The sequence below is a fragment of the Acipenser ruthenus genome, chromosome 19 (assembly GCF_902713425.1).
Source record: "Acipenser ruthenus chromosome 19, fAciRut3.2 maternal haplotype, whole genome shotgun sequence".
NCBI lineage: Eukaryota > Metazoa > Chordata > Actinopteri > Acipenseriformes > Acipenseridae > Acipenser > Acipenser ruthenus.
The window spans coordinates 21,753,409-21,778,312 of record NC_081207.1 but is presented as its reverse complement, the minus strand read 5'-3'; the positions used below and the strand labels follow the sequence as shown (position 1 = coordinate 21,778,312).

The 24,904-nt window shown below is 37.1% G+C and overlaps 2 protein-coding genes across 2 annotated transcripts in view; both read right to left on the bottom strand.

The window, feature by feature from the left end:
- The window catches only part of LOC117424596 (1-phosphatidylinositol 4,5-bisphosphate phosphodiesterase gamma-2-like), a 51,417-nt gene extending 42,091 nt beyond the window's left edge, over positions 1 to 9,326 (bottom strand). Inside the window, exons 1-2 of the mRNA XM_034041105.3 lie at positions 8,897 to 9,326; positions 5,988 to 6,198 (exon numbers count right to left, since the gene is read on the bottom strand). Coding sequence (XP_033896996.1) covers positions 5,988 to 6,189 — 202 coding nt within the window. The 5' untranslated portion in view covers positions 6,190 to 6,198; positions 8,897 to 9,326. The remainder of the gene's footprint in view (positions 1 to 5,987; positions 6,199 to 8,896) is intronic.
- Positions 9,327 to 16,417: 7,091 nt separating this feature from the next.
- LOC117424046 (MTOR-associated protein MEAK7-like) lies at positions 16,418 to 20,964 on the bottom strand. Its single transcript, XM_034040069.3, has 3 exons — positions 20,808 to 20,964; positions 18,299 to 18,473; positions 16,418 to 17,644 (listed from the first exon to the last, which is right to left on the bottom strand). Exons 1-3 carry the CDS (start codon positions 20,868 to 20,870, stop codon positions 17,613 to 17,615), a joined length of 270 nt encoding a protein of 89 aa, XP_033895960.2. The 5' UTR covers positions 20,871 to 20,964; the 3' UTR covers positions 16,418 to 17,612.
- Positions 20,965 to 24,904: the final 3,940 nt, after the last annotated feature.

Sequence of the window (24,904 nt, the reverse complement as noted above, 5' to 3'; positions counted from 1 at the left end):
CATGCTTTTTGATAACCTGTGTGACAGAGAAAGAATGAATCTTGGTTATAAATCCCCCTCCCGACCTGTGAGGGCGCTGTGTAAAGAGAACAGTGTGCCCCAGACTGGATGGTTTGACAGTTCATTCCAGGGTCAGTCGGAAGTCAGACATCCAGGAAGGGGGCAGAGCCACAGTACACCAAGTCATCGCCCCAGACAGGAAGCAGTGTGGCAATCGTGGATTGGAGGAAAAACGATTGCACTCGTTAACCAAGGGGGCGTGGCTGAAGGTACAAAAGGGGAATGTTGTTGTTTGTCTTTACTGGAGCACCGCATCACACCTGCGCACTGCAAACCACTTTGCCACACCTGTGTTAATGGATGTTTCATCCCAATTAGATAAGTGAGTCTCTAAACACAGGTAAAAAGTCTGACAAACTATCCTGATCCTCTTAATAAAATGTGCGTGTCAGGTCTGAGTTTTTGTGTTTTGTTTAGTTTTTGTTCGTTTGTTGTTTTTTTTTTTTGTAAATTATTGTAAATCATTTGTTAGTTGCTCTGCCTGAGACCCACTGCAAGTCGAGTTTGTTCACATTGAGGAATGGACGGCAGCGGTTCCTTGACCAGCTGGGGAACGTATCCTGGCGGATCGTCTCAAGATAAAAGGGGTCAGCAGATACACCTACAGGTTACAAGCCAAGGACCACTGACCACCATGTGTGGGGTTTTATTTATTATTCGGAGCAAAGATTACTGTAGCTTAGGGATTTTAAATCTCACGAAAGTACAGAAAAGAAGAGTGTGTCAGCGAGACCTTCCTTTTAGTAGGAGCAGCGCACAGCCAAAGCATGCCTTTTATTTTGTAGATTTGTTTTTCTCTCCCCCCCCCCCCCCCTCTAATGGCTTCTCTACTGTCACTAACCAAACAGCTGCTTTCCCTATTGACATGCTTTCAGCCAGTAACATGCTTTGACCCAGAAGACATTGCTCAGGTGAAATGACCCAGGAAGTGCAAATGCAACAGACCTCCTAAGAATAAGGTGTAGAAACTGAGAACATTCTTTAACCTAAACCATCAAAGCACCAGATATAATGCTTTCTAATGAAAATGTATGTTTGCTGTGACAAAACTGCACATTCGGTAGATTTATGGAATTCCTTTGTTAACTACGGGTACTTTAATGCATGAAATTGAATGGAACATATTTTTACAATGAGGTTATGGTTCTCAGCAGCCACACAGACTTCCTTTCCCATCTCAGCTTTCTGAAGCAGCAGTCCGAAAGCATTTGAATATATGCATGTTCACTGTGCATATATTCACATTTCGGGAAAGTTATAAATGCAACCATGTCTGCTGCTGAGCCCCACGCTAATATAAGAAAAGATTAGGTATTGAGTAGTAATTACTTGCTGGATTTGCCCATTATATTTGCTTTTTTATTGCATATACAGATGTTTAATTAGAGTAAAATATTTTGCAGTAAGTAGCACTGCTGTTTATTCTGAACATTTGGAATCATAGAAAGTGTGACGTGTAGTTCTTTCCCCAGGCAGATTTTTTTTTTTTTTTAATGAACTCCTGTTGACTTCACAAATCTAGTTGAATGTCTTTTAAGCACTCTCAAGGTGTTTGTTTCTCAGTTTCATACATTAGATTTGGGACAGCCGGTGACCAGTTCACATACAACTTACATACAGTCTAACATAAAACAAGCTTAGTTATCCACATGGGCCTTGTGCAGTTTGTGTAGTTTCCTAACTTCCCAAGGCTTCTCATTATCTGTTTTGCTATTTTCCTAACTCAGCCCTACAGCTGGCATACAAATTCAAGATGTGTAGTACTTCTACTTTTAGCACTGTGGCTGAAAATGTTGGTATTTATTTGCATGCAGCATGACTCAATACTGCAGGTTTCCTCAAGGGTAGGACAGCTGGCAAGCATTGGCTCAGCAATGATTAGGTCACACTCATCAGATTGTAAAGTTTTAAGTAGTTGTTGTTTACAACCTGGCGATGTTTTATAAAACTTGCGAGTTTTAGCTGGACTTGGCCATTAAAGCATGCAGAAACAGTCAGACAGCCTTCGTATACCCTCAGACTACAGTGAACTCAATTGTTTATGCAAAAGAAGGTACTTACAGTTGGATCACAATATATGTACACTCTAAAGTGTGATATGTATGTTATTTAGGCAGGTCTTTAAGAGGTTGTATGCCTGCATGCCAGGCTTGTTACAGTTATCTAGAAAACTTCAGTTTTGATGTCACTTTCTCAGGACATTCCTAGCATATTGTGACACGGGGTTGTGGGTAATCTGCTGATTGGCGAGGAGAGACACAGAAGTGTAACTGAAATGCCACACCAGGGCTCAAAGTTGGCCAAAATCCTTAGGTGCATCTGTCTCCTAGATTTTAAAATTTGGTTGTCAAATAAAAAATTTTGGGCCAAGTAAATACTCTTAGTTAAAATATTTCAGTTTTCCCCCATTGATTAAATCTACACTCTAGTGTTTTTTTATTAAGCAATATGTATTTAATAATTATTTAATAGTAACTTCAAACGGCACCCAAAACACTTTGGATTTCAGTTTAGCATTTTATGGTTGCAGAACATGATATTATAACTTAATGTATAGAATATGGATATGAGATTTCCTGTTATCTCAACAAGCGTGCCTTAATCCACTGTAAAGTCGGCCCAAATATACAGTATTCAAACTGTTTAATCACCGTTCCAAATCAATCTACCTGAAAAAACTTAAATACAGTACAGCATGCATCCGCTTGTGTAATTGACCTTTTTCTGGTTTATTAAAGAAAATCTCTGTTCTCGTTGTACGCACCCTATGAACGCTATCTGTCAATGTGATATGTGTATTCAATCTATTTAAATTTAATATAGCAAAAAAAAAAATAATCTATTGAAAATAATGTTTGCAATCAGTGACAATAGCAACTACTCTGGTTTTAATAATAAGTTGTAAAAAATAAAACAACTTGATCTCAGTAGCTCATCACAGCAGACCTTGAATAAACTTTATGAACACACTGAAGTAACTGAACAAAGCAGGATTAGAAACAACACGTTGGCTGTACCAGATATTATCAATTGTATTACTTCTGCCAACACATTTTATGACGTAATAGTAGTAAACATAGTTTACGATACTTTTATCCTATAACATGTAGTTAAAGAGAAACCGTTCACAAACCAGGACCATTTTTTTGTGTACAAGGTACTAGCTCTGTGTAAATTTAGAATATTTTTCTTAGTACCTATATATTGAGTTGTTTACAGTGCCGCTGGGATACTGAACAACAGGCTACCAAACCATGCTTGGAATATTGAGGTAAACGTTTGTATTCATTAACAACAAAACTAGCGCTTCATAAAATCAGGGAGGAAAAAAACTATCAGTGAAACCAGGTTTTATTTCGTACCTGACAAACCCACTCCCACAGTCGCCGATAGTGAATGCATTTTAAAAAATTATCGCAGAGACCCACAGCTCGCAAATATAAGCCTTGCACACCAACGCTCAGGGTTTATTTACAAACTTACGAAAACACAGCCGAGAAGTAGCATGATAAATGAAATGTCATGTGAATGAATATGAAGTATTGGTACTGAACTTGAACTATCCTACTTCAAAGAAGACTTTAAGTCGGCTTAGCTCTTAGTATGGGTTTGTTTTGTAATTTAAACCGAGTCCTCCTAGTTTGAGCCGTCACAACAGTGACCTACTCCAGAGCCATCTTCTCTTGCTCTACTGTGAACGCATCTGCCCCTAAACTGGCTCAAGCAGAGACACAGTGTGGGCAATGCCCACCAGTGTCACTCAACAGTCTCCTCAATGTCTTGAACTGGCTCAATACCCTGTAGAAGCTGCTCAATTTACCAAATAACTATTTTACACGATCATGACAAATATCAACAGTATGTACAGAAGAGTATATAATCTAAAATGAACAATGAAATGTTCAATCTCAATTTGATAAGTGATTTTCCAGATATACAGTTGTAGTCAAAGGTTTACATAGCCCAATGAGAATGTATCATTTCTAAACATTTCTCGAAAACAAAGAGTTTTGCTTTTGTGGATGAGGAAAAAAAAGTTATTTCAGCATATTTTTTTTAGCAAAACTCCAAAAATGCTAATTCAAAAGTATTCATACCCTTTGATGCTATGATATTATTGTCTACAAGGTGCTAGATAATGCAGGTCAATATGATAATGCAGAACAGAAGGGTTCGATGAGTGCTGTCATTACCAGTAAGTCAATATGGGAAAAAATAAAGAGCTATCTGAAGACCTTACACAGAACATTATTTATGGTCATAAAGCTACAAGAAGATTTCCAAGTATTTGAGTATCCCAATTTCAACTATTTTTCTATTACCAAGAAGTACAAGACTCATGGTACTGTACTGTCACCACTGCAAGCCATCCTGTTCACATACTGTCATAATGCTCCCTCGGTCTGGAAGAAAGAAGGTTCTTTCACTAAGAACAAGTAGAAGAATTGTGAGGAAGGTTAATAACAATCTGATATTGACTGGCAAAGATATTCAAAGTGAATTGGCTGCAAGTGGGACTGGGGTTTCTATTTTAACCATAGGTCGAGTATTGCATGGTGAAGGTCTCAATGGTCGCAGGCCAAGGAAAAATCCACTCTTAGGAAAACGTCACAAGGACAATCGCTTAAAGTTTGCAAAACAGCATTTGAATGATGGATATGAGTTGTGGTCAAAGGTTTTGTGGAGTGATGAAACAAAAAACAAGCTATCTGGTCATGCTGATAGTCGTTACGTTTGGAGAAAGTCTGGTGAGGTGTACAAAGAAAAGAACACCATACTTACTGTCAAGCATAGAGGTGGTAATATCCTTCTATGGGGCTGTTTTCCCTCTAATGCAGGGGTGCCCAATCCTGGTCCTGGAGGGCCGATGTCCCTCCTGGCTTTTGTTGCAACTGTGCCCTAAATTACTTAATTGGACCAATCAAGCCCTTATTAGAAGCTTAATTGGTCCAATTAATCAATTTAGTGTACAGTTTGAACAAAAACCAGGAGGCATCGGCCCTCCAGGACCAGGATTGGGCACCCCTGCTCTAATGGCACAGGAAATTTAGTTCCAGTACATGGTAAAATGGATTCCATAGCGTACCAAAAGATATTGGCCAATCATCTGAAACCCTCCGCTACAAAACTTGGTTTAAAGCCCAACTGGATGTTCCAGCACAACAATGATCAAAAGCACACAAAATCTACTTCAGAATGGTTAAAGAAGAATAAAATCAAGGTTCTGGAATGGCCTAGTCAAGTCCCGATCTAAATCCAATTGAGAATCTTTAGTATGAGTTGAAGAAGGCTGAATGAACTGGAAAAATTTTGCGTTGAAGAATGGTCAAAAATCACTAAAGAATCATGCCAAAAGCTCAGTGACAAATATCCTAATCGCTTAAAAGAGGTTATTATTGCTAAAGTTGCGTCAGCTAGCTATTCATTTCATTTTCCTTGTCAGGGTACGAATACTTTTGAAGTAGCATTTAGAGTTTTGCAAATAAATAATTTCAAATAATTGACATCTATTTTTTGTAACTTCTTTGACTCATCCACAAAAGCAAAACTTTTACTACAAAAGATTTTTCATATAATTATTTGTTAAATAATGTTAATAGCAAGTTCCATGATAATTGGTACGCGGTCCTCTAGATGCACAGTATATAAAAATGAAACTGTGACATAATGTACAGATGGACGGATGGATACTCACCTCCCTATGTTTCAATCTGCTATTTCCAATAATATAAAAATTAATAGTAATACAAAGTTTCATGACACTTGGATAAGCATTTTTCCAGACATATGGAAAAATGAAGACAGACGGACATACGGACGGTCGTACCTCCCAGTGGGGGCTAATAAATGTGCTGCCAACAAGAAACCTAAACAGCAGGCTTTTAGGGGAATGAAAAACACACACACACAAAAAAATGTTCTCTTACAGACTCCTTCGTATTTGTCTGCTGTCCTGGTCCAAGCAACCTGTCTGGTCTCCATGATTATTTGGACGGTCAGTCTTTCTATTTTCTGCCTGTAGACAGTCATCACTATCCCCATTTCCAGGTCCCTCTTGATGTGGCTCTTCTCATGCTCCGTCAGCTTGGATACATCGGAGAGCCGTGCACTGCTTGTTGAGTATGCCATCGTGCTAACCTATAAGAAAGAGGACAAAATGATCAACTAAACCTGCTTACCCACATATGAATGACAAGTTATTATATTAACAAGTTAACTATAAATCTGGAAATGTGTTTTGTGAACAAAAACAAAACATCCCCTGGGACATAATTTAAGACGAATGGTATCTGATTGTATGGTATGTAAAAGTATAGCAGATCTGAAAAAGTGCTTGTGTATTGTTGATATGGTCTAAACACTGTGGAAGTGAAACGGATCATTTTTATTTAACAGACGGTAATGGACAGAGAGAATCAGAAGATACAGCTACAGTATGTACCACCCTTATAAGTTTACCATAATAAAAGCATAGCAAAGTGAAATAACGCATGGTGAAAGCATAGCATTTTAAAGTCTAGAGAGGTATGAGAAACCATGGCAAACTACAGTATGGTAAATGCATTGTATAGCATGGAAAAAGCATGGGAAAACTACAGGATTACCGTTCAGTTTTACTGTGGGAAACTTTTATAGTGACAACTGTTTTAAATCATCTCAACAGTGACGGATCTAAATACTGTTGCCTTTTGACCCCATAGTAATCCTTGTCTGCGTGTCTCTGGGGATGATTTACTGACCTTGTCAACAACACTAAACACAGAGATCCATAAAATATCAGGTCTCTACATGCTAAGGCAGTGGTGTTAAAATCTACTGCTATTAAAATAATAAAAAAATGCATCATTAATATAGCCAGAGGTTAAATTGACTGGAGCTTACAGAATAATTCCATAAATCATTCCAGTCGTGCAATTGCTTTTGCAATACCAGTCTCAAACACACAGTCTTGAAATAAACACACGTTATACTAAACATGCATTTTCATTTTCAAGTAGTCTATCTGATACTACAGCTATAGCCAAAAGTTTTGCATCACCCTGTAAAACAAATTTTGCTTCATAAAATCGAATGAAACCTGCTGAATAATTTTACTTTAACATATCGAATTGCATACCCCTTTGTAGCTTTCCATAGTACTTAACAAAAAATGAAAAAAAAAATTACATTATATATATGTGTTTGTGTGTGTTGGGAGCGCCAACTATACGGTATGAGTATATGGCTACTACTTTTTATAACAAATTGGCTATTTTCAAGTGCTGCTAAAATAAGAGAGTATAACAGTACATAAGGTATGGCTGGATGGCACACCTACAATATATTCCCCTTGCAGTGAATATGTACCCCCTATAGTCTATATTAATTACTATAAGATACTATAAAAATCTTTAAGTGAAAAACAGTAGAATGAAAATGACCTTAGCATGTACATCTCCTCAACCAAAAATAAAATAATTAAAACAGACAAGTAATCACTATGGCTTTTATTTTTTATGAGTCTGAAATAAATATGCATTAATCAATGAATCACCCTGTTGCCCTAACTGAAGCCGCCTGTAGCTATCTACCCACTAGCATGTGTTTCCCTTGTTCCTTGCTCAGCTACAGCTTATGTGGCTTCTAAAGACAGCATTAATTAAGCATTAGTTCACCTGTCGATGCACAGGACTGCACTACACATATTAGTAGACTAGAGGTAGGAATCGCCCTAAAAATTCCAAACATGTCCTGTATGTATTTTATGGTTCATTGGGGGATGACAGCATTTAGCTGGGTAGAATATTCTGGTAAAGTTAGCAGATTTAGCCAAGTGTGAAAATAGCATATTGAGCTGCAATGTGAAAACATTGCTCTGTGTCATGACTTCCTGTATCAACTAGCTGGCTTGAGTAACTTGGATGAAGAAGCAATGTGCTTCCTCCAAGCCTAAAAAGCAACAACTCTGCATTAATGATTTATTTGCCGGCTCATAACACTGCAATGCGTTAAACTGGAAGCAGAAACAGCAAATACTAAGTAACATGAGAAAAAGGAAGTATTATTTTGTGAAACAAATTGAAGAATATCCCCTAACTCTGATACTGTTGGGAACTTCAAGAATGTTGTAACCAGGTTTTATCATAATTGGATAAGCAGTAATCTAGATATGTGCACAGAAAAGCTATTTGCTCAGAAAAGTTATGTAACAGTGTAGGTATCACCAAAATACAGTACCAAAGTACCAAACTTCAAACACTATAATTTGGTAGGCTTCTGTACTTGGTTTATTTTGGTATGTTATGGTGATTTTAACACCAACACTAACTTTTCATTTATATTCACTGGGCACCTACTAAATACTGACTAACAAACTGCATCAGAAAATGGTCCTGTCATATATTACCTGTGCACTTAATTGTTATGGGTGTGGCCTGTTTTCAAGTCAAAATGGCATGCACGGTGCACCACTGTACTAAGTTTCTGTACCAAAAAACACAGGGCATTTTCTTCCAGTACATTGAGTGCCTCACAAAAGCCAGCTGGATTTGTCCAGTGAAATGTGTATGCTACACTGAATATTGTATTTTCAGTGCTAAACCGGGTTTACTACTGTACAGCCCTATGCAAACCAGTAAAGCAAACAAAATAAAACAGTTACATGCTCTAAAGAACAGATAGAATTACACGTTTTTTATTCCCCAGTACATAACGTTAATAACCTACAAACCAGTCACTACGACGTCCATAAATAATACATCTATACAGAAAACTAACACCGCATTTCACCACAGTTACACGTATTAATATTATATGAATAACATACAGATATTTACATTAAAAGTTTCAAACTTACCTTGCTTTGTAGACAAATACAGTATCCACAGGACAAAGAACGTGTTTGCACACTATTTCATGACCAGAATAAATAAGTAAATGAAAAGGGTGACACTTAGACCTAACTGGCCAGTTCCTCAATTCGAAATATATGAGGAAGTTAGACATGAAATAATGTCCGGAAGTTGAGATAGCATCTATGCAAAGTTTACTACAATGCAACAAAAGAAGAATACAAAATGTATATTTAAAATGAAACTACATTTTGTAACGATGAACGTATGTATATATGCACAAGAAAAAAAAAAAATCCTTTACAACTTTTGAGCCTAAACCACGCAGAATGAATTAGATTTTAGTCGAAGCTTTTGCAGTCTCCCTCGTCTAAATAACCCATTGATCGAAACGGAAACCTGCTGGAACCATGCGTGCGTGCATGTCCTACAGTGCTAAACACCTTCCACAGATCATACACACCGCTGTGTTTATTTTTGGTGACACCAAAATGTGTTTGCAATCTTTCCCATAAGACTGATGCTTAATACGTTTGGTTTTACAGATGTTATTGATACAACAAATTAAATGTAGAAAGAATGGGAGTGGGGGGTTATTTCCCATTTTCCTCAGTCTTCAACCTGGTTATCTCCTCTTTAAAATAATAATAATAATAATAATAATAATAATAATAATAATAATAATAATAATAATAATAAATATAGCTGCAAGCAGCAATGACCGGGGTCCAAGCGCCAGACCATGTGACCTATGACTAATCTTTGTAGTATATTGTACCATAGGAGCATATATGGGTTGCTATATATGTGTTCCATAGTAACCATTAGCCTATCTGCACTATGTAAGGAGTTATTAGCAAGTTTTGCATTTGACATTATATCACTATTAGCAAAGTAATATGTGCAAATATGTGCAAATTGACCATAGCTCAAATTTGATTGGCTCGCGGCAGTCATGTTTTTTATGTAGTGACTTGCTTTGAACAAACTTGATAGACAACTTTGCCAAGGCTATTTATGCAAAGTTTCGCTTAAATCGTCATAATGGTTTTAGAGAAAAATACGCTGTGACCAATCAACTTCTGTTGAACAAGTCTAAATATAGGGCCTAAGGGTAGTATGTGCCCCAAGTTTCACATCTCTACCAAAAGCGGTTTTGGACAAGAAGATTTTTTTAAATTGGACAAAATTCTTGAAAATACAATGTGGCTGCCAAACCATGTGACCTATGACCTTCATTCTTTCATTGACATTAATTTCCCATAGGCCTCTACTACTATATGAAGTTTCATCACTCTGCCACATTGTACCATAGAGAAACACTGCAATATATGCAAATTCACCATAGCTGAAATGAGATTGGCTCACAGCAGCCTTTTTTTTTTTTTTATGTAGCGACTTCCTTTGAAGAAACTTGATAGACAACCCTGCCAAGGCTATGTATGTAAAGTTTTTATTCGATCAGCATAACGGTTTCAGAGAAGAAGTCATTTGAATATTTTTGACAAATTCAATATGGCCACCAAACTACGCTACAGATTTTCTTCTCGCGAACAAATCTGAATGTAGGCCATGAGGGGAGTATGTGCACCAAGTTTCAGATCTCTTTTGTAAACGGTTTTGGAGAGGTTAGACTATATTAGTCTAACAATAACGCCTCATACAGGTACTATTGTATTGAAATTATTCTCCATGATATTTGTATATTTGCGTGCAAGCGACTTTGCTTTGTGTGTAGCTATATGTGACAATTGCAGTAATCAACGCTGTCATGTCACATTACCTTGACTTGCTTACTACGCAGTGAGCTGAAGCTTGTTGTGGTTTGAACACTTTGTGCATTAAAATAGCTCATTCACAACAATAGGAGGGGCTGTAAAACACGACAAAAGTATCTGGAAATATTTTCTATTGACTTCACTTTCAGTTCACCACACATACCATCTAAGAAATGTATGTTCGTGAATAATACAAAATAATTTATGAACTAGTTATTTTAACATTTGTGAAATTCATATTGTAAAAATATCTTACAAGTTTCAGAATGTTTTGTTTATTTTGTTTATACATGTTGTGTTGTTTTTAGCAATAATGAAATACAAGAGTTTCAGGTCTACTGGTGCCAATTTAATTTCTTTAAAAATATATATTTACATTGATAGTTGAGTACTGTATATGATACCAATAGTTTAAAACAATTACATCTCTTTAATTTGGTGACCCCTTATGTGTCTATCGGTGTTAAATGTATTATAGAAGAAGTATATTTTATCCTGCAAAGTTTAAGTAAAAAACAGACCATGAAGTACTCATATTTAAGATTAATGCTATCTGTTGCATAGGTGTGATAACTCTATAAGGTATTTTACTTTATCACAGCTTTAGGTTTAATAGAAGAAAAACAACACATTGAAAAAAACATATTTGTCCTTCAGCAAAAGAGGCAAAAGTCAGGCCTTGAATTACTGGGGATCCCTTTAACTTTTTCCAAATAGTTGTATTTCCAAATTTCCTTTTTAACATGTGGAAGGGTGGTGGGTAATTCACTGACACACAAGGGAGACAGAAGTTTTATTTGCAAACACAGCACTGGTGCCCAGTTTTATTATTTTAGACGTTTGTCTTATTGCCCGCAGAGGGCACTGTTGTCAGGCCTGAGTACCAACAACGGTACACAGGACCACAGAAATACCAATACTGGTAAAACAGTTAAAAGCTGGCGCACTAACAGGTGCTCAAAATAATAATAAATAAAAGGTGAAATGAAAAGGGAAAATAAAACACAGTAATAAAACTATAAAATAAAGGTGCTGCTTACGCAGTGCCCCCACTGCCGCTAAGCCGGTCAGCTCGGGATCTCCGTCCTAAGCTGTTATGCACTATACACTGGGGTGGCCAAGGTTCCCCTATCACTACACACGTCCCCTTGGGTACGTCACCAGAGATTTTAATAAAATTGTTTATCTTTTTCTGGCTGTTTTCCTCAGCCGTGCTTGCCTGTTTTGGTTGCTCGCTCCAACCACTGGCCTTCTCAGCCAGCTTCTCTGTGTGTTTTCCAATTACGGCCACCCGAATGCATAACCTAGCGCAGTACTTATGAGCCGAGCAATCTCACAAGGCCCGCCTCTCAGCCACTCAGAGAGAAGGAAAGCCAACACACCCTCTTTCCCACCTCTCCGTGTCACTGCCATGACTGACAGGCGGATCTACGAGGCTGCTGCCCTCTTCCTGCAGTACCTGCATGCGCCAGATAGTCAGCACAGATCCCCCCCCCCCCCCCCTGTTAAACATGTTTTAAGCCAACAGGTAACACTTAAAACAGAAAGGAATCTGTTAAAACATGTTAATTGTATGATGACATTTCTTGCCTTGTCTATGCAGTTTTTCAGTGCCAATCAATTATAATGAGAAAGCGAATAGGCAGGATATTTCAATCATGCAATTAACACATTTTTAGCAGGTTCCTTTCTGTTTTAAGCAATGCCCGTCAGCTTACAGCATGTTAAAGGGGGAATTTGGAAATACAATTATTCTGAGAAACTTGAAGGGTTTCACTACGTGAATTACTATTTACCATACTTAACTACTTCAGAAGGAAATTCCTGTTTCTGCAAATCAGGACAGCTTCAAAACAAAACTCAGAAAAGTGGATTAGTGTGCTTCATTTATTTCACACAGTCAAAAGAGGATATTTAACGCATGTCATCACCTTAATAGTAATAGTTTAATAGTAGAAAGTGGCTAAAAAAACACAAAATAGTAACTATTAATCACGGCACATTAATAATCCAAGCAGAAACTGCAATAGAAAAGAAATACAGAATTCCATGTCATATTAAACGGTAAGAAATTCAATATTTTGAAAGAATAAACTCTATGAAGTAACCATTTAATACATAGAAATATTGAAATATGTAACGTTTTTCATACAGGAAGGGCCTGGTTTGCAAATTGGACACTGGAGGATAGCATAGAGATAGAGAGAGAGCCAGATGAAAGTGAAAATCAGAAAGAGAAGATGCAGTTTCTTAGGCAGAAAAGGGACTAGATTTGCAGCATAATCAGCAATAAAATAGAATCTCGGAATTTGGCAATTTAGTAAGTAAGGCTCTTTTAATTTTTGGTGGCTTGGTGTTTACTCAATAAATTACTTAGAACTACTATACTTTGCCAAAGTAGTTGTCAAATTATAAACTCTCTCTTAATTAAGGTCAATAAAATACTCAATAGAAGTTTAAAAAAAAAAAAAAAAAGTGGCTGGTGTTTCTGGGTCCAAACACAAATATCTGTATAAACACAAATATCAATATTGGGAGTAGCTTGGATCTAGAAGAGCTGGTAATGCTGCTAGGGCAATGCACGGGAGGGTGAGTGGAGTACGAAAAATAAACATACTAAATAAACAAAGCCACAAGAACAAGGGTACTGCTGAAACAAAACAAGTGTGAGATAGCTTGTTGCTTACAGTATATGCAATAGCAATTTTCCTGGACTTTCATATTTATAAAATTGAGTTAATGTAAAAGGGACATTACTGTTGTATTTGACTTTTTAAAAGTATTCATAACCATATATTTCATTACAAGAAATCTCTGTGTGGTGAAAACACCAGAAAGATTCATATAGATATCTGCCTCCATCTAGATCAGTAAAATAGGCCACTGTGTGTCCTACAGGACAGGAAGTGGTTAGAAGTGTTTTACTTTTTATTTTTAACAAAACAGCGTTGTTCTAAAAAAAACACTGAATTAAAGTCATCTTACTGAATCAAATAGAATAATGCAAAGATCAGGCACAAAGAAAGGGAGAGCAGGGATAAGAGTCAATCAAAATCACTTCCGTGCAGGGAAGAGCAAAACATTCCCACGACTGACTATATGATTTTCCTGGAGAACTTTCCAGTCTTACCTATCCCTGCTTGGACGACCACAGATTAACGATTATTACATGGGATTTCATAAACACAATGGACAGGAAAACCTAAGCAAACTGATGAGACTGGCCCAAGCCTGTCGTGACAGGGTATTTCCTTCACATCTTGACCAAGGGACATAGACTTTGTATTGGATACCATACCAGTGCTCTGTGTTACTTCAAAACTGACTTCCCCCTTGACTTGACTAAAAGATAGACCACTTGTAACTCTAGTCTGTTTATGTGCCAGCAATTTTATAGGAACCATACCCCTGCCAAGGCTTAGTATTGGAAGCAGACACTGTTACATACACTGCTTATCACATAGTATAACTATAAACAGCCCAACCAGGCATGTTGCAAAATTCAATAGCCTTAAACTGTAAGCTTTTGTCATGTCACACACCAAGGTATTTAAAGAATTCTGTAACACAAATACAAGAGTCATCTATGCTAAGGTACTAAATGTAATCTCAAAAACACCACACTGTTAATCTTGAACCACTTCTGCAAATGACTAAAAATAAGTAAATTATTGCCTACTAGCACTGTATCAATATTGATTGCTGTTGTATATCATCTTCCACAACTGAAGAATACTGTTGAGGGCTTAGTTGTTGCTTTTGCAATAATGGTATCTGTTGTGACTTGAAATCTACCCCCTGCTGGTACATTCCAGTGGACTTTCCCACAATAACCCCCAGAACCTTTTTATTATTATTATTATTATTATTATTATTATTATTATTATTATTATTATTATTATTATTATTATTATTAATATTAGAACACTGCATGTTAGTTCCCTTCACCACCTTAACATGTTAAACAAAGACAACGAGGTTTTTGCCACTCTGGTTTTGCGAGAGCATGTGATTTGCATGCACTGTTTGTAAGCAGGGTATTCTATTCCATTTCTCTGTCACCAGAGTGCAGCTCAACATTAGGTTCATAGTACCATAGCTGTTTACCTCACCTGTTTAATTTGTAAAGATGCCAGAGGGATGCCTGTAATTTGCAGTACTGTAGTTGCACTCTTTGCCCTTATAGTGGTACGATTACTGGAATTGCAAAAGAAACATGCCTCCAGTAACGTGCTTGGCTTCAGCACACATCTCTGCTGCAATTCCCATTCAACATCAACACCACTCTTTGGGTGAAAAGGTGTCTCCTACCCTCTCTGCCCGTAGACACTCTGTCATCTCTTCATTTCCAGCTCTGGTCCTGGTTTCTGTGCTGCACAAAGTATTGGCTAGGGTTACCTTTGTCAAGTCCTTTTCAAGATTTGAAAGACTTTAATCAAGTCCACCTAATACTTATTTATTCAAGGTCAAATAGATTCAGGGTAAACATAAAGGCTGTATGCAAAACATTTCCTAAAATAAAGTTTACAGTAAATGCATTCTGAGGCAGATGACACAGAAACATAAGAGATCCATATAAGCACCCCTCATGGGGGCTGCTTAATCATTCATTTCAGATCACAAGCATAGGAGTATCTTTGTTAATTTACAAAATATTAGTTTTTGCAGAAAGAGGTTATTTATATATAAATAAATAAATAAATAAATAAATAAATAAATAAATAAAACATTTCATAGACGAATAGATCATAGACAAGTTTTACTGTAATTTTTAGCACTCAATCTCCATTTACTTTCTCATTTCTCATGGTTTACATGCAGTGCCCCTGTCTCATGCCATTTTGATGATGATAGTCAAATGAGGGAGTGGAAACTGTATGTGAATTAGTGTAAACCACCAATGATACACAGGCATATTTTCATAAGACAACATTAAGCTAAACTAACTATTAACCAGGAAAGTCGAAAAGTGTGCTAGGCATATATCAACCTACTTGCATGCCACTTGCTATATTTCAGGGTCTTTTTCACTCCCTTGCAGATTGTGTACTGAAGTATAGTGCATATTATAGGAGGCTGTGTGGTCCAGTGGTTAAAGAAACGGGCTTGTAACCAGAAGGTCCCTGGTTCAAATCCCACCTCAGCCACTGACTCATTGTGTTACCCTGAGCAAGTCACTTAACCTCCTTGTGCTCCGTCTTTCGGGTGAGATGTAATTGTAAGTGACTCTGCAGCTGATGCATAGTTCACATACCCTAGTCTCTGTAAGTCGCCTTGGATAAAGGTGTCTGCTAAATAAACAAATAATAATAATAACTTTATGGTATTTTGTACATTTTTATGAAGTTGTCTGTGGGCGACATGAGAACATCATTTCATTGTAAAAATGAACATTAACCACGTCTCCGAACATTAAAATATTTTATCTACTCATAAATAAACTTGTTTTTGATGCTACATGTATACCTAATCATACACACAGTGTTTTCATTAGAAGTTGGTGAGCTTGTTTTCAAATTTCTTTTAACTGGTCAAGAAGTGTAAAGTGGAAGGTCAATGGTTACAGTTACATATGGATGGTATGTAGACAAGAAGTAACAGGCATGCAGGCTCCAACAGGCAGCATACTATTCACGAGAAAAGCTAGACTTGCGAGTTAGACTAGCCTAATACAGGTGAAAATAAAACAAAATAAAAAAAATTAAATCACTTCATCCTATTTGTGACAGATGGACAGAGACAGATGGCTGACATTGAAACATCGGTCAGGATTTATTTAGCATAAAGAAAACCATGCAACGCTTCCAACAATGGTAAGTAATGGGAGAATATCAAACAAGAGTCCAGGAAACCAAAACAAAATAGTGAAACAAAAACACTTTACAAAAGCAGCTAAAAATAAAAGGCTGCCATCTAGTGGCGATGCGCTGCACCTACTAAAATGGAAGTCCCGCTGACATCACACGCGGTTTACTCAAAATGGTCACTCACCAACAAAGGAAAAGGCTTCATTCTGCTGCGCAGCACAAACGCAATTGCCTTGGCTCAGCAGCACACAGGCGTGTCAGGGGCTCCTTCTTATAGCGAAACTCCACCGGCCGGTCAAAAAACTACAGGCCACCAGCGCTCGGCTATGACTCCCTGTAAACTACACTTGAATTGTCTGGCTCGAATTATTTACAATAAATACAAATCTAATTAAACTACTGTATAGGCACATGTGCAGGGCCTCAGCCCTGACTCACTATTCTTTACTACAACATGGTTTCAAAACAAACTTCAAAGTGCCTGGTTTCATTTTTAACCATGTTTGATGGACACTTAAATTTGTCTGGTAAAATATTTAGGATTCCTAACTCCAAAGCATTTTCGATTTAAAAATATTTAATAAAAAAAAAAAATCAGGATTTGAAGTTATCAGCTCAATGACCAAAGCTCACTCGCACACACCCCCCAGTTTAGATTTTATGTTTATAAATAAATGTATGAACCAATTTAAGTGACTTTCGATGCATTATTTGTTTTTGATGTGGAGTAATAATCATTAAAATAAAATTGTATTCATAATTCTAAATAAGGCACGTCCAAATTCTTGAAACATACAGTACAATGATGGTATGTCGAGTTCATTAGTAAAAAATATATTAAAAAAATAACTAAGACTGTTCCTTTGAGGGTCACAAAAACATTGTAAACATAGTCAATGAGGCCATTTTGAACAGGCGGCAGATATTTCTCACACTATTTGATCTGGCTGTGGTGCCCTGTGAATACAGTGGAATTGGAACACCCCACTCTGCCGTATTCACAGTTAATCTCACAGGATTCGTTTTCTGGAAGCTTTATTTATTTGTCAGCCTCCTCTTCCTCCTCCACTGGTTCCCAGAGCCCTTCGCTCTGACGAACCTTCCCTGTCATTTCCATCAATGCCTGCACCTCTGGATCAGCATCTAAAATGCTCTTCTTTGTCTTGGACTGCAAAAGACAAAACAGACACAAATACAGGTATACCAATATTTACAATATTACAAATATTATTTGACTACTGCTGCCATCTAGTGGTGAAAAAAAACACATTTCACTGTATTTGTACCTGTAGAAGTAACGTATATAACAACATAAGTACATTTACAAACTAGGGAAGGTCATTTGAATCCTACAATTTAGTGGCCAGCGTGTAACACATTTGTTGACATTAAATTGTATTTGCCACGTTTATGCCCAGTACTGTAAGCGGTCTAAATCGTTTTGTATTTCTTGGGTGGCCGAGTGCGTGTCAGCCTCTCTCCCATGCTTTGTGTTGTCTGCAAATTTGACAAGCTTGCTTATTATCCACCTACCTAAGTTGCTGATGTAGATAAGAAACAGGTTCAAGAGTCCTGAGGCACCCCACTGAGCCCCAGCTAGAGGTCTCCCCTCTTACAAGTACTCTCTGCTTCTTATGTTTAAAACAATTATGTATCCACACGCAGTACTTCCTTGTATTCCCATTGATTTCAGCTTTAGGATTAATTTTGTGTGTGGCACTTTGTCAAGGCCTTTTTGGAATAGTTCTGTTAATTTGTCAAGTCCCGAGAAACATAAACTACATTGAAAGAAATGTGTCACAGAAAGGCAGATCTAACTTACAGGTGCGTCTTCCGGAGGTTCCCCAGCACCCACACCTCCATGGCATCAACTCTCCAAGTCTTCCTTGGCAGAGAGTTGAGGGCTGTTGTAGGTGGTACACCAGGGCTTGGCCTTGCTGTGTCCCAAAATTACTGTCTACCCAAAGACCAAAGTAATTGTGCTGTCCACCCATTCCCTAAACAACACAAAAAGTGGTATTTCATTGACTAAATATATTAGTTATTCACATAAAAGTCAAAGGTAAATTTGACCAGCCCTTTTTAAAATCGCTACTCAGAACCATCGCTTAGGAATCCCACCACACTGGCAACTTGCTTTTTCAATAAAGGGCAATGGAAAAAAATGTGACGTTCATTCAACAGTCCCTTAGCACAGGTGTAAAAAGCTGCTAACAACCATTTCCCATACACTTGTTTTAGAATGTTCTACACCACGTCATTGTATTTTACCCAGTCCAGTTTGTTCTGACATTACAGGAATTATTGGTAGGGATATGTTTTACCATGGCTTTCTGTAGGTTGATCTCTCTTCTGATTCATTACCTCAGTCTCTAGATTGTGTTTTAATTCTTTCAAAATGTATAACATTTATGTCCATCAAATATAAAGAAAGTGAGTTTTCTCTGATGCATTATAGCTTGCTGCTCTGAATGCTTCTGTATTAAACTAAAATAAACAAATAGGTGCATAAATAAATAAATAAACACAGATAAATAACAACACATAAAAACAGTATGCCTGCCAGATTAAGTAGATTTCCTGGAAGAAAGGTAGGAGTTGTAAATAACAGGGGTATGCAGTTACTCATATTTTCAGTGGAATTCATTAAATGGAATAAAACTTGTTAATTACTCAGCACAAACGTCCCTCATTGCCCCTGTTTACACAAGTACCAGTCAATAGCAATCTGACAAATTGATCAGAGGTTATATATTAAACCACACTAAAACTAAAACCACTCCTTTCATCTGTCTCACCCCCCACTCTCCTTCTGATATAAAATAATTCACATTTTACTTTTCCTTAGAAACAAGTTATTTATTGTGCAATTATAGTCCTTCTGACTAAACTGATGAAGAAATACATACCCCAGCACACAGCAGCAGCTCTTAAGTTAGGTCTAAGGACGACTGCACATTTGCTAGTTTTGCGACACATTTTCAATGTCAACTTGCTTCCAATCACCTTTTTTTTTTTTTTTTTTTTTAATTTAGTCATTGCCAATTAGTTTTTATTATTTTCTCCCCAATTTGAAATGCCCAATTATTTTTTAGGCTCAGCTCACCGCTACCACCCCTGCGCTGACTCGGGAGGGGCGAAGATGAACACACGCTGTCCTCCGAAGCGTGTGTCGTCAGCCGCCTGCTTCTTTACACACTGCGAACTCACCGTGCAGCTGCCTCAGAGCTACAGCGTCGGAGGACAACGCAGCTCTGGGCAGCTTACTGGCAAGCCCGCAGGCACCCGGCCAGACTACAGGGGTCGCTGCTGCGCGGTGAGCCGAGGACACCCTGGCCGACCTAAACCTCCCTCCCCCGGGCGACGCTCCGCCAATTGAGCGCCGCCCCCTGGGAGCTCCCGTCCACGGTCGGCTGTTCAATCAGCTTTTAAAATCATTCAATGTGAAAGTTACATACAAATAATTACTACAATGTGGATATCAAATAAAGGATTACACATGAATGTATAAAATGGAATTGTTAAAACAAACATGAAGTGACACAGTATGGAAGACAGAGCTTTCCAATCCATTAGGCACGGTCTGCTGGCTAAGGTTTAGGTACATGTGGTGGTCATTGTATCCAGTATACATGTAAACAAATAAGGCTTGACAGAAAATAAAAAGCATCTGTTGCTCCCTAAGAAAAAATACAATAAAAGTTATCCAGGAATCAATGTTTAAAATAATTATGTTTGGCAGTTTTATTGTTTACATATTATTTTCTTTACAAATAGACAGTAATGCATATTAGATATGATTTACTGGAATTATTTTGCACACTATATGTACCTTAATCTCTCCCTATTTCTATACTGACCTCATTTTGCGGCTGCAAGTGAATAGACGTAATGGTCCGCATTGAAAGTGTTTAGCATTACAATAATTCCTGTTCTGTCATAATGTTCATGCAAATTGATTCTTTTGGTTACAGCACTAAATCCACTACAGTTGCCACAATAGAGTACAACCATTACACTTCCGAACCTGTTTGTGTCCATAGTACACCAAATGTGTTCTTTTTCAGAAAAAATGGCTTATATCGAATCAACTAAACACAAGTAAAGGTTGAAATCAATTGCCCCTACATAAACTACTTTAATCTAAATTAAGTTTGTATTTTATTTATAAGTTGCTATTTATAAAAGCTTATAAAGGCTTCAGGATTATCTCTGTTTCAGCACTAGTTGTAACACAAGCAGAATGCAGGAGTCCGACAACACATGCACACCTTATTATTAGGAGGTATACAAAATGGGAACAATTTAGTCCTGAAATTTGTTTGAAATACTTCATATTTTGCCTCTGTGACTTGTGTTCCCTTCTCCGTTCTTCTCTGAGATCCAGATACCATGGACCGGACCAGAGCTCCCTTCTCCTCTGCGATTCCACTCAGAACATCCGACAGGAAGACGAGTCATCGAATCAGGAAGTGTGCCTTCAACATTGACCTGCAGATCAAAAGCAATGCATATTGTCATCAGTTATTAGTTGCTGTTCATTTTACAAACCTTTAAAACTGCAGGAAAATGAACATTTAATCTGCAAACAGCTTGTACAGATGCTAGAAGCGTACATTTCCCTCGTGCACATTAACATTTACATTTGTGGATCAAATGCATAACTTGCTGTTATGTTTATTTATAAATTTTGAAATATGTGCTTTCAATGATAAAATCCTTGGGGGACAGATAGCCTTGATTATATTCATTCTTTATTATTTAGTGAAATATTATTAGTGAAATATTTGTCTCACTGCACTGGCTTCTAAAGTCAGGTTGAAAAGGAGAGAAGGTGTGTTTACTTATAATGCCCCCAGATTGTGGAACTCATTACCCTTCTCTTTCAGAGATGCTACTGCGTTGTCAATATTTTTCAAGATTAAAGACTTACTTTTATGGTTTAGAAATTGTGTTTTATCTATTATTCTAATTCATTTATTGTTTTCTTCAGTTGATTTATTTAGATTTTTTATTGTTGTCAATATTGATATTAGAAATATTTACTGTTTATTCTATCATTTTTACTACTTCTTGATAACTACATACTTCACGACATGTAAAGCACTTTGAGATACTGTCATATGAAAGGCAGTATATAAATAAAATAAATTAAAATGGGACTCAATCAAGCCAGTCAATTAACCCTGTGTCCAATATAGGCAGGGACAAGCCTGCACATGCTACATCTAATCTATGAAAGGTTGTTTTGGAGTCACACAGGGGGGAAAAAATTATTGTGATATATTCATACACAGTGCAACCCACGGAAACACGCTCAAAATGCTGAAATCTTGAAAGTGTCTTACTCCTTGCCTTTAGCATCTCCAGAGTCCCTGCCTTTGCTTTCTTCGTCGCTGCAGCCACTACACCGAACAGCTTGTTGAATTTTGCAAGACAACTGATTTTGCAACTTGTATTTGATTATACAGAGTAGTGGCAAAAAAAGTAACTTATGCAAGGCTCTCGTTTCCTTCTGTATTCTGTATTTTTCTCTCGTTTCCTTCTGTATTGTGCACATTCGTCTTTTTTGTGCATGACAGTTCAGCATGAGAGGGAACGGCTGGACGTTTTAGTTACACAGTGTTCAGAAATTTGGATTTAAGAGTTATGTTTTTGTGCATGTTGTACTGGTTTTACTCAAAGTGATTCCTGTTCAGGTATTTATGAATGAGAATAATGAGACATGCACTTCTTTCTTGTTTGATGACCAAGAAAAATAACTTCATTTCTAACATTTTCAATTATACAAAGGTACCTAATTTAAAGGCTTGATAAAAAATAATCTGTTTAGTTTTTGCAGTTTATTTGATTTACTAAAATTAAAGTGTTTTTAAAAAATGTATTTTCACTCTATGTGATGCATCTTTCACAATATTTATTCAAATGAATAAAGGACAGTTTAGATTAGGTTTATTTATAATGTTACAGGTTTAAACGTATGACATTTTTTTTAATTTGACATTTTCCCAGAGTGCTAATAGTGGGCTGCAGTGCCTAATACAGCTGAACAGGTAGGCCTCAGGTAAACAAAAAGTTTGGGAACCCCTGCTTTTGGGCACCACTGCATGTTTTTTTTTTTTTTTTTTTTTTTAAATGAAGACCAATGTTAAAACAGTCACATGGTTCAGGGTAGCATAGTCACAAGGATTGTGCAACAGACTGCCAAACCTACAATGGCAGCCCTACTTATACAACTACATATAACTGCTTTTAGATATGATTCGTATTCTGCATATAAAGCGGTTGTAGGTCACAGTGATGTACTATTTCACAATATATTTTCTATAGAAATATGACAGCAGCAATGCGTCTACCCACATTGAAATCTTACAAACAATCTTCTTAAATATGTCTTTAAAACTGAGTTGGGAACTACAACTTAGGGGTTAAAAAACAAATTGGCAGTGTAATGGTTAATTACTATAGTGCAGACTTACGTTACAAAAATGGTTAAATCCTAAAATATCACATAACCAAAGCTTAGCCAACCAGTAAATCATATTTATAAATAATCATTTGTTTCTCTATAAGAAATGAAAACGCTACAGACTTTTTTTTTTTGCTGACCCAGCGACTCAGTCAAAAAAAACCTCTTCAAGATAACAGCATTAAAAAGTACAGTATATTTGAAAAACAAAACATTTGTCCCACCAGAGTGTTAACATACTTTCAACACGTCCCATTATACTAGCACAAAGACGTAATTTTAAAGGTCCACCCTAGATTACCCGGAAGTACTGTGTATCTCAATTAAGTGGCTCTTGTAATTCAATGAGATGCTACTTCACACATCAGGCAAGTGATGGCATTGGTTGACGGCGTGACAAATATGTGGCCTCATATCAATGGCAGCTCTCGTTTTTTGCTGCGCTTGTGGTGTGTCTGATTAAAAATTATAAAAAATGCAAATCCAGTCCTCCGAAGGTACAGTGAAAATATACAAATGATGCAGTTGGTCCACACATGTTACTGCAATGATTATTTTACAAAAACAGATCTTAGATTATATATATAATTCATTCTGCTGGTGAAGTGGTGATTTTATCATCGTGCAAAGTTAACACCCATTTTGACTAAACATAAAACAAAATATTGATTTAAAAAAAGATTAAAATAAATATGTATTTTTTAAAGATCTACCCTGCTTACTTTTTATCTTGCTAGTCCTGTAACATTGTTTTTATTTAAACAGGTAAAGCATATATTTAAAGAAGCCATAAAGGGAAAACATATTTGAAAAGCTATTTTCACCGCTGATATCCAAATTAAAGCAACTCCCCCGTTATTTACATGACAATACATGTCTGTAACCATGTAATTTTGGAGTCAGTAACTGGTAATGATAAGGTTAAGGTTAATAGTGGTTCCCCAGTAGACCTAATCGCTGTTAATAATGGTTAATTTTAGGGTTAGGGCTAGGATTAGGGTAATGAAGTGAATAATATTATGGTATCTGTTAACATCTGTTGTGAAAATAGTTAGGGGTTCCACTATATTTATACAACCAATGCATACATGCCAACAGTCCCTGCATGGTCGGGACAGTCCCGATTTCCTAGCAAATGTCCCGCGTCCCGATGCATAGGAGGAAAATCCTGATATTTACCCTTGGAAATTCTTCACAGCTAGTCTACAGCGTTCGCGCTCGCTGTTTTTTTCTCTTTTAGTGTTTGCTGACCCTCATGCACTGCACTGCCTGGCAGGGATTGCGTTCACATGACCAGATCTCAGTTTATTGACATATGTCATATCCCATCACATTGCAGAAGCATATTGTTTCCTCACTGCTGCTGCAATATGATTTGATGTGTATGATTTTGAGTATAATCTGGAATCCAATGGACTGCGAAGGACTGGAGTTTAGCTACACCCTAGGCTTTATTTTCGTACGGCATTCGTTGATCACTGGAAATGTAGTGTTGAGGGTTCTGAGATCTATATTAAATAAAGTCGGATCGAGCAAATTGTAATGACATCTATCAAAGCAAAAACAGAGTGCCCGTTTCCAAATGTTGGCAAGTATGCCAATATGGATCTTACTTATACACCAATAATGCAGATTGCCTCACCACTTACACATCACAGTGGTGTAAGTAATACCAGACACAACCCAAATAAAAAGTTCACGGCTCCCTTCTTTAAACTGTGCATTAAAATCCAGTGATACTAAAATTGTTTCTCAAATAATTCCTAAATGTACTCTTATTATCGTGCAAATATAAATTTAAACATGACCATGGTCATGTGACTCATATTCAGCCAGCCTATTTGGATCTGCTGTGCTATCTGTCATGCAAAGACATTCCTCTGTATACCAGGCCATTTGTTCTGCTTAGAAAGTGTGCAAAGGCAAGTAGTTTTTGTTCTGACATTTGTAATCATTTTC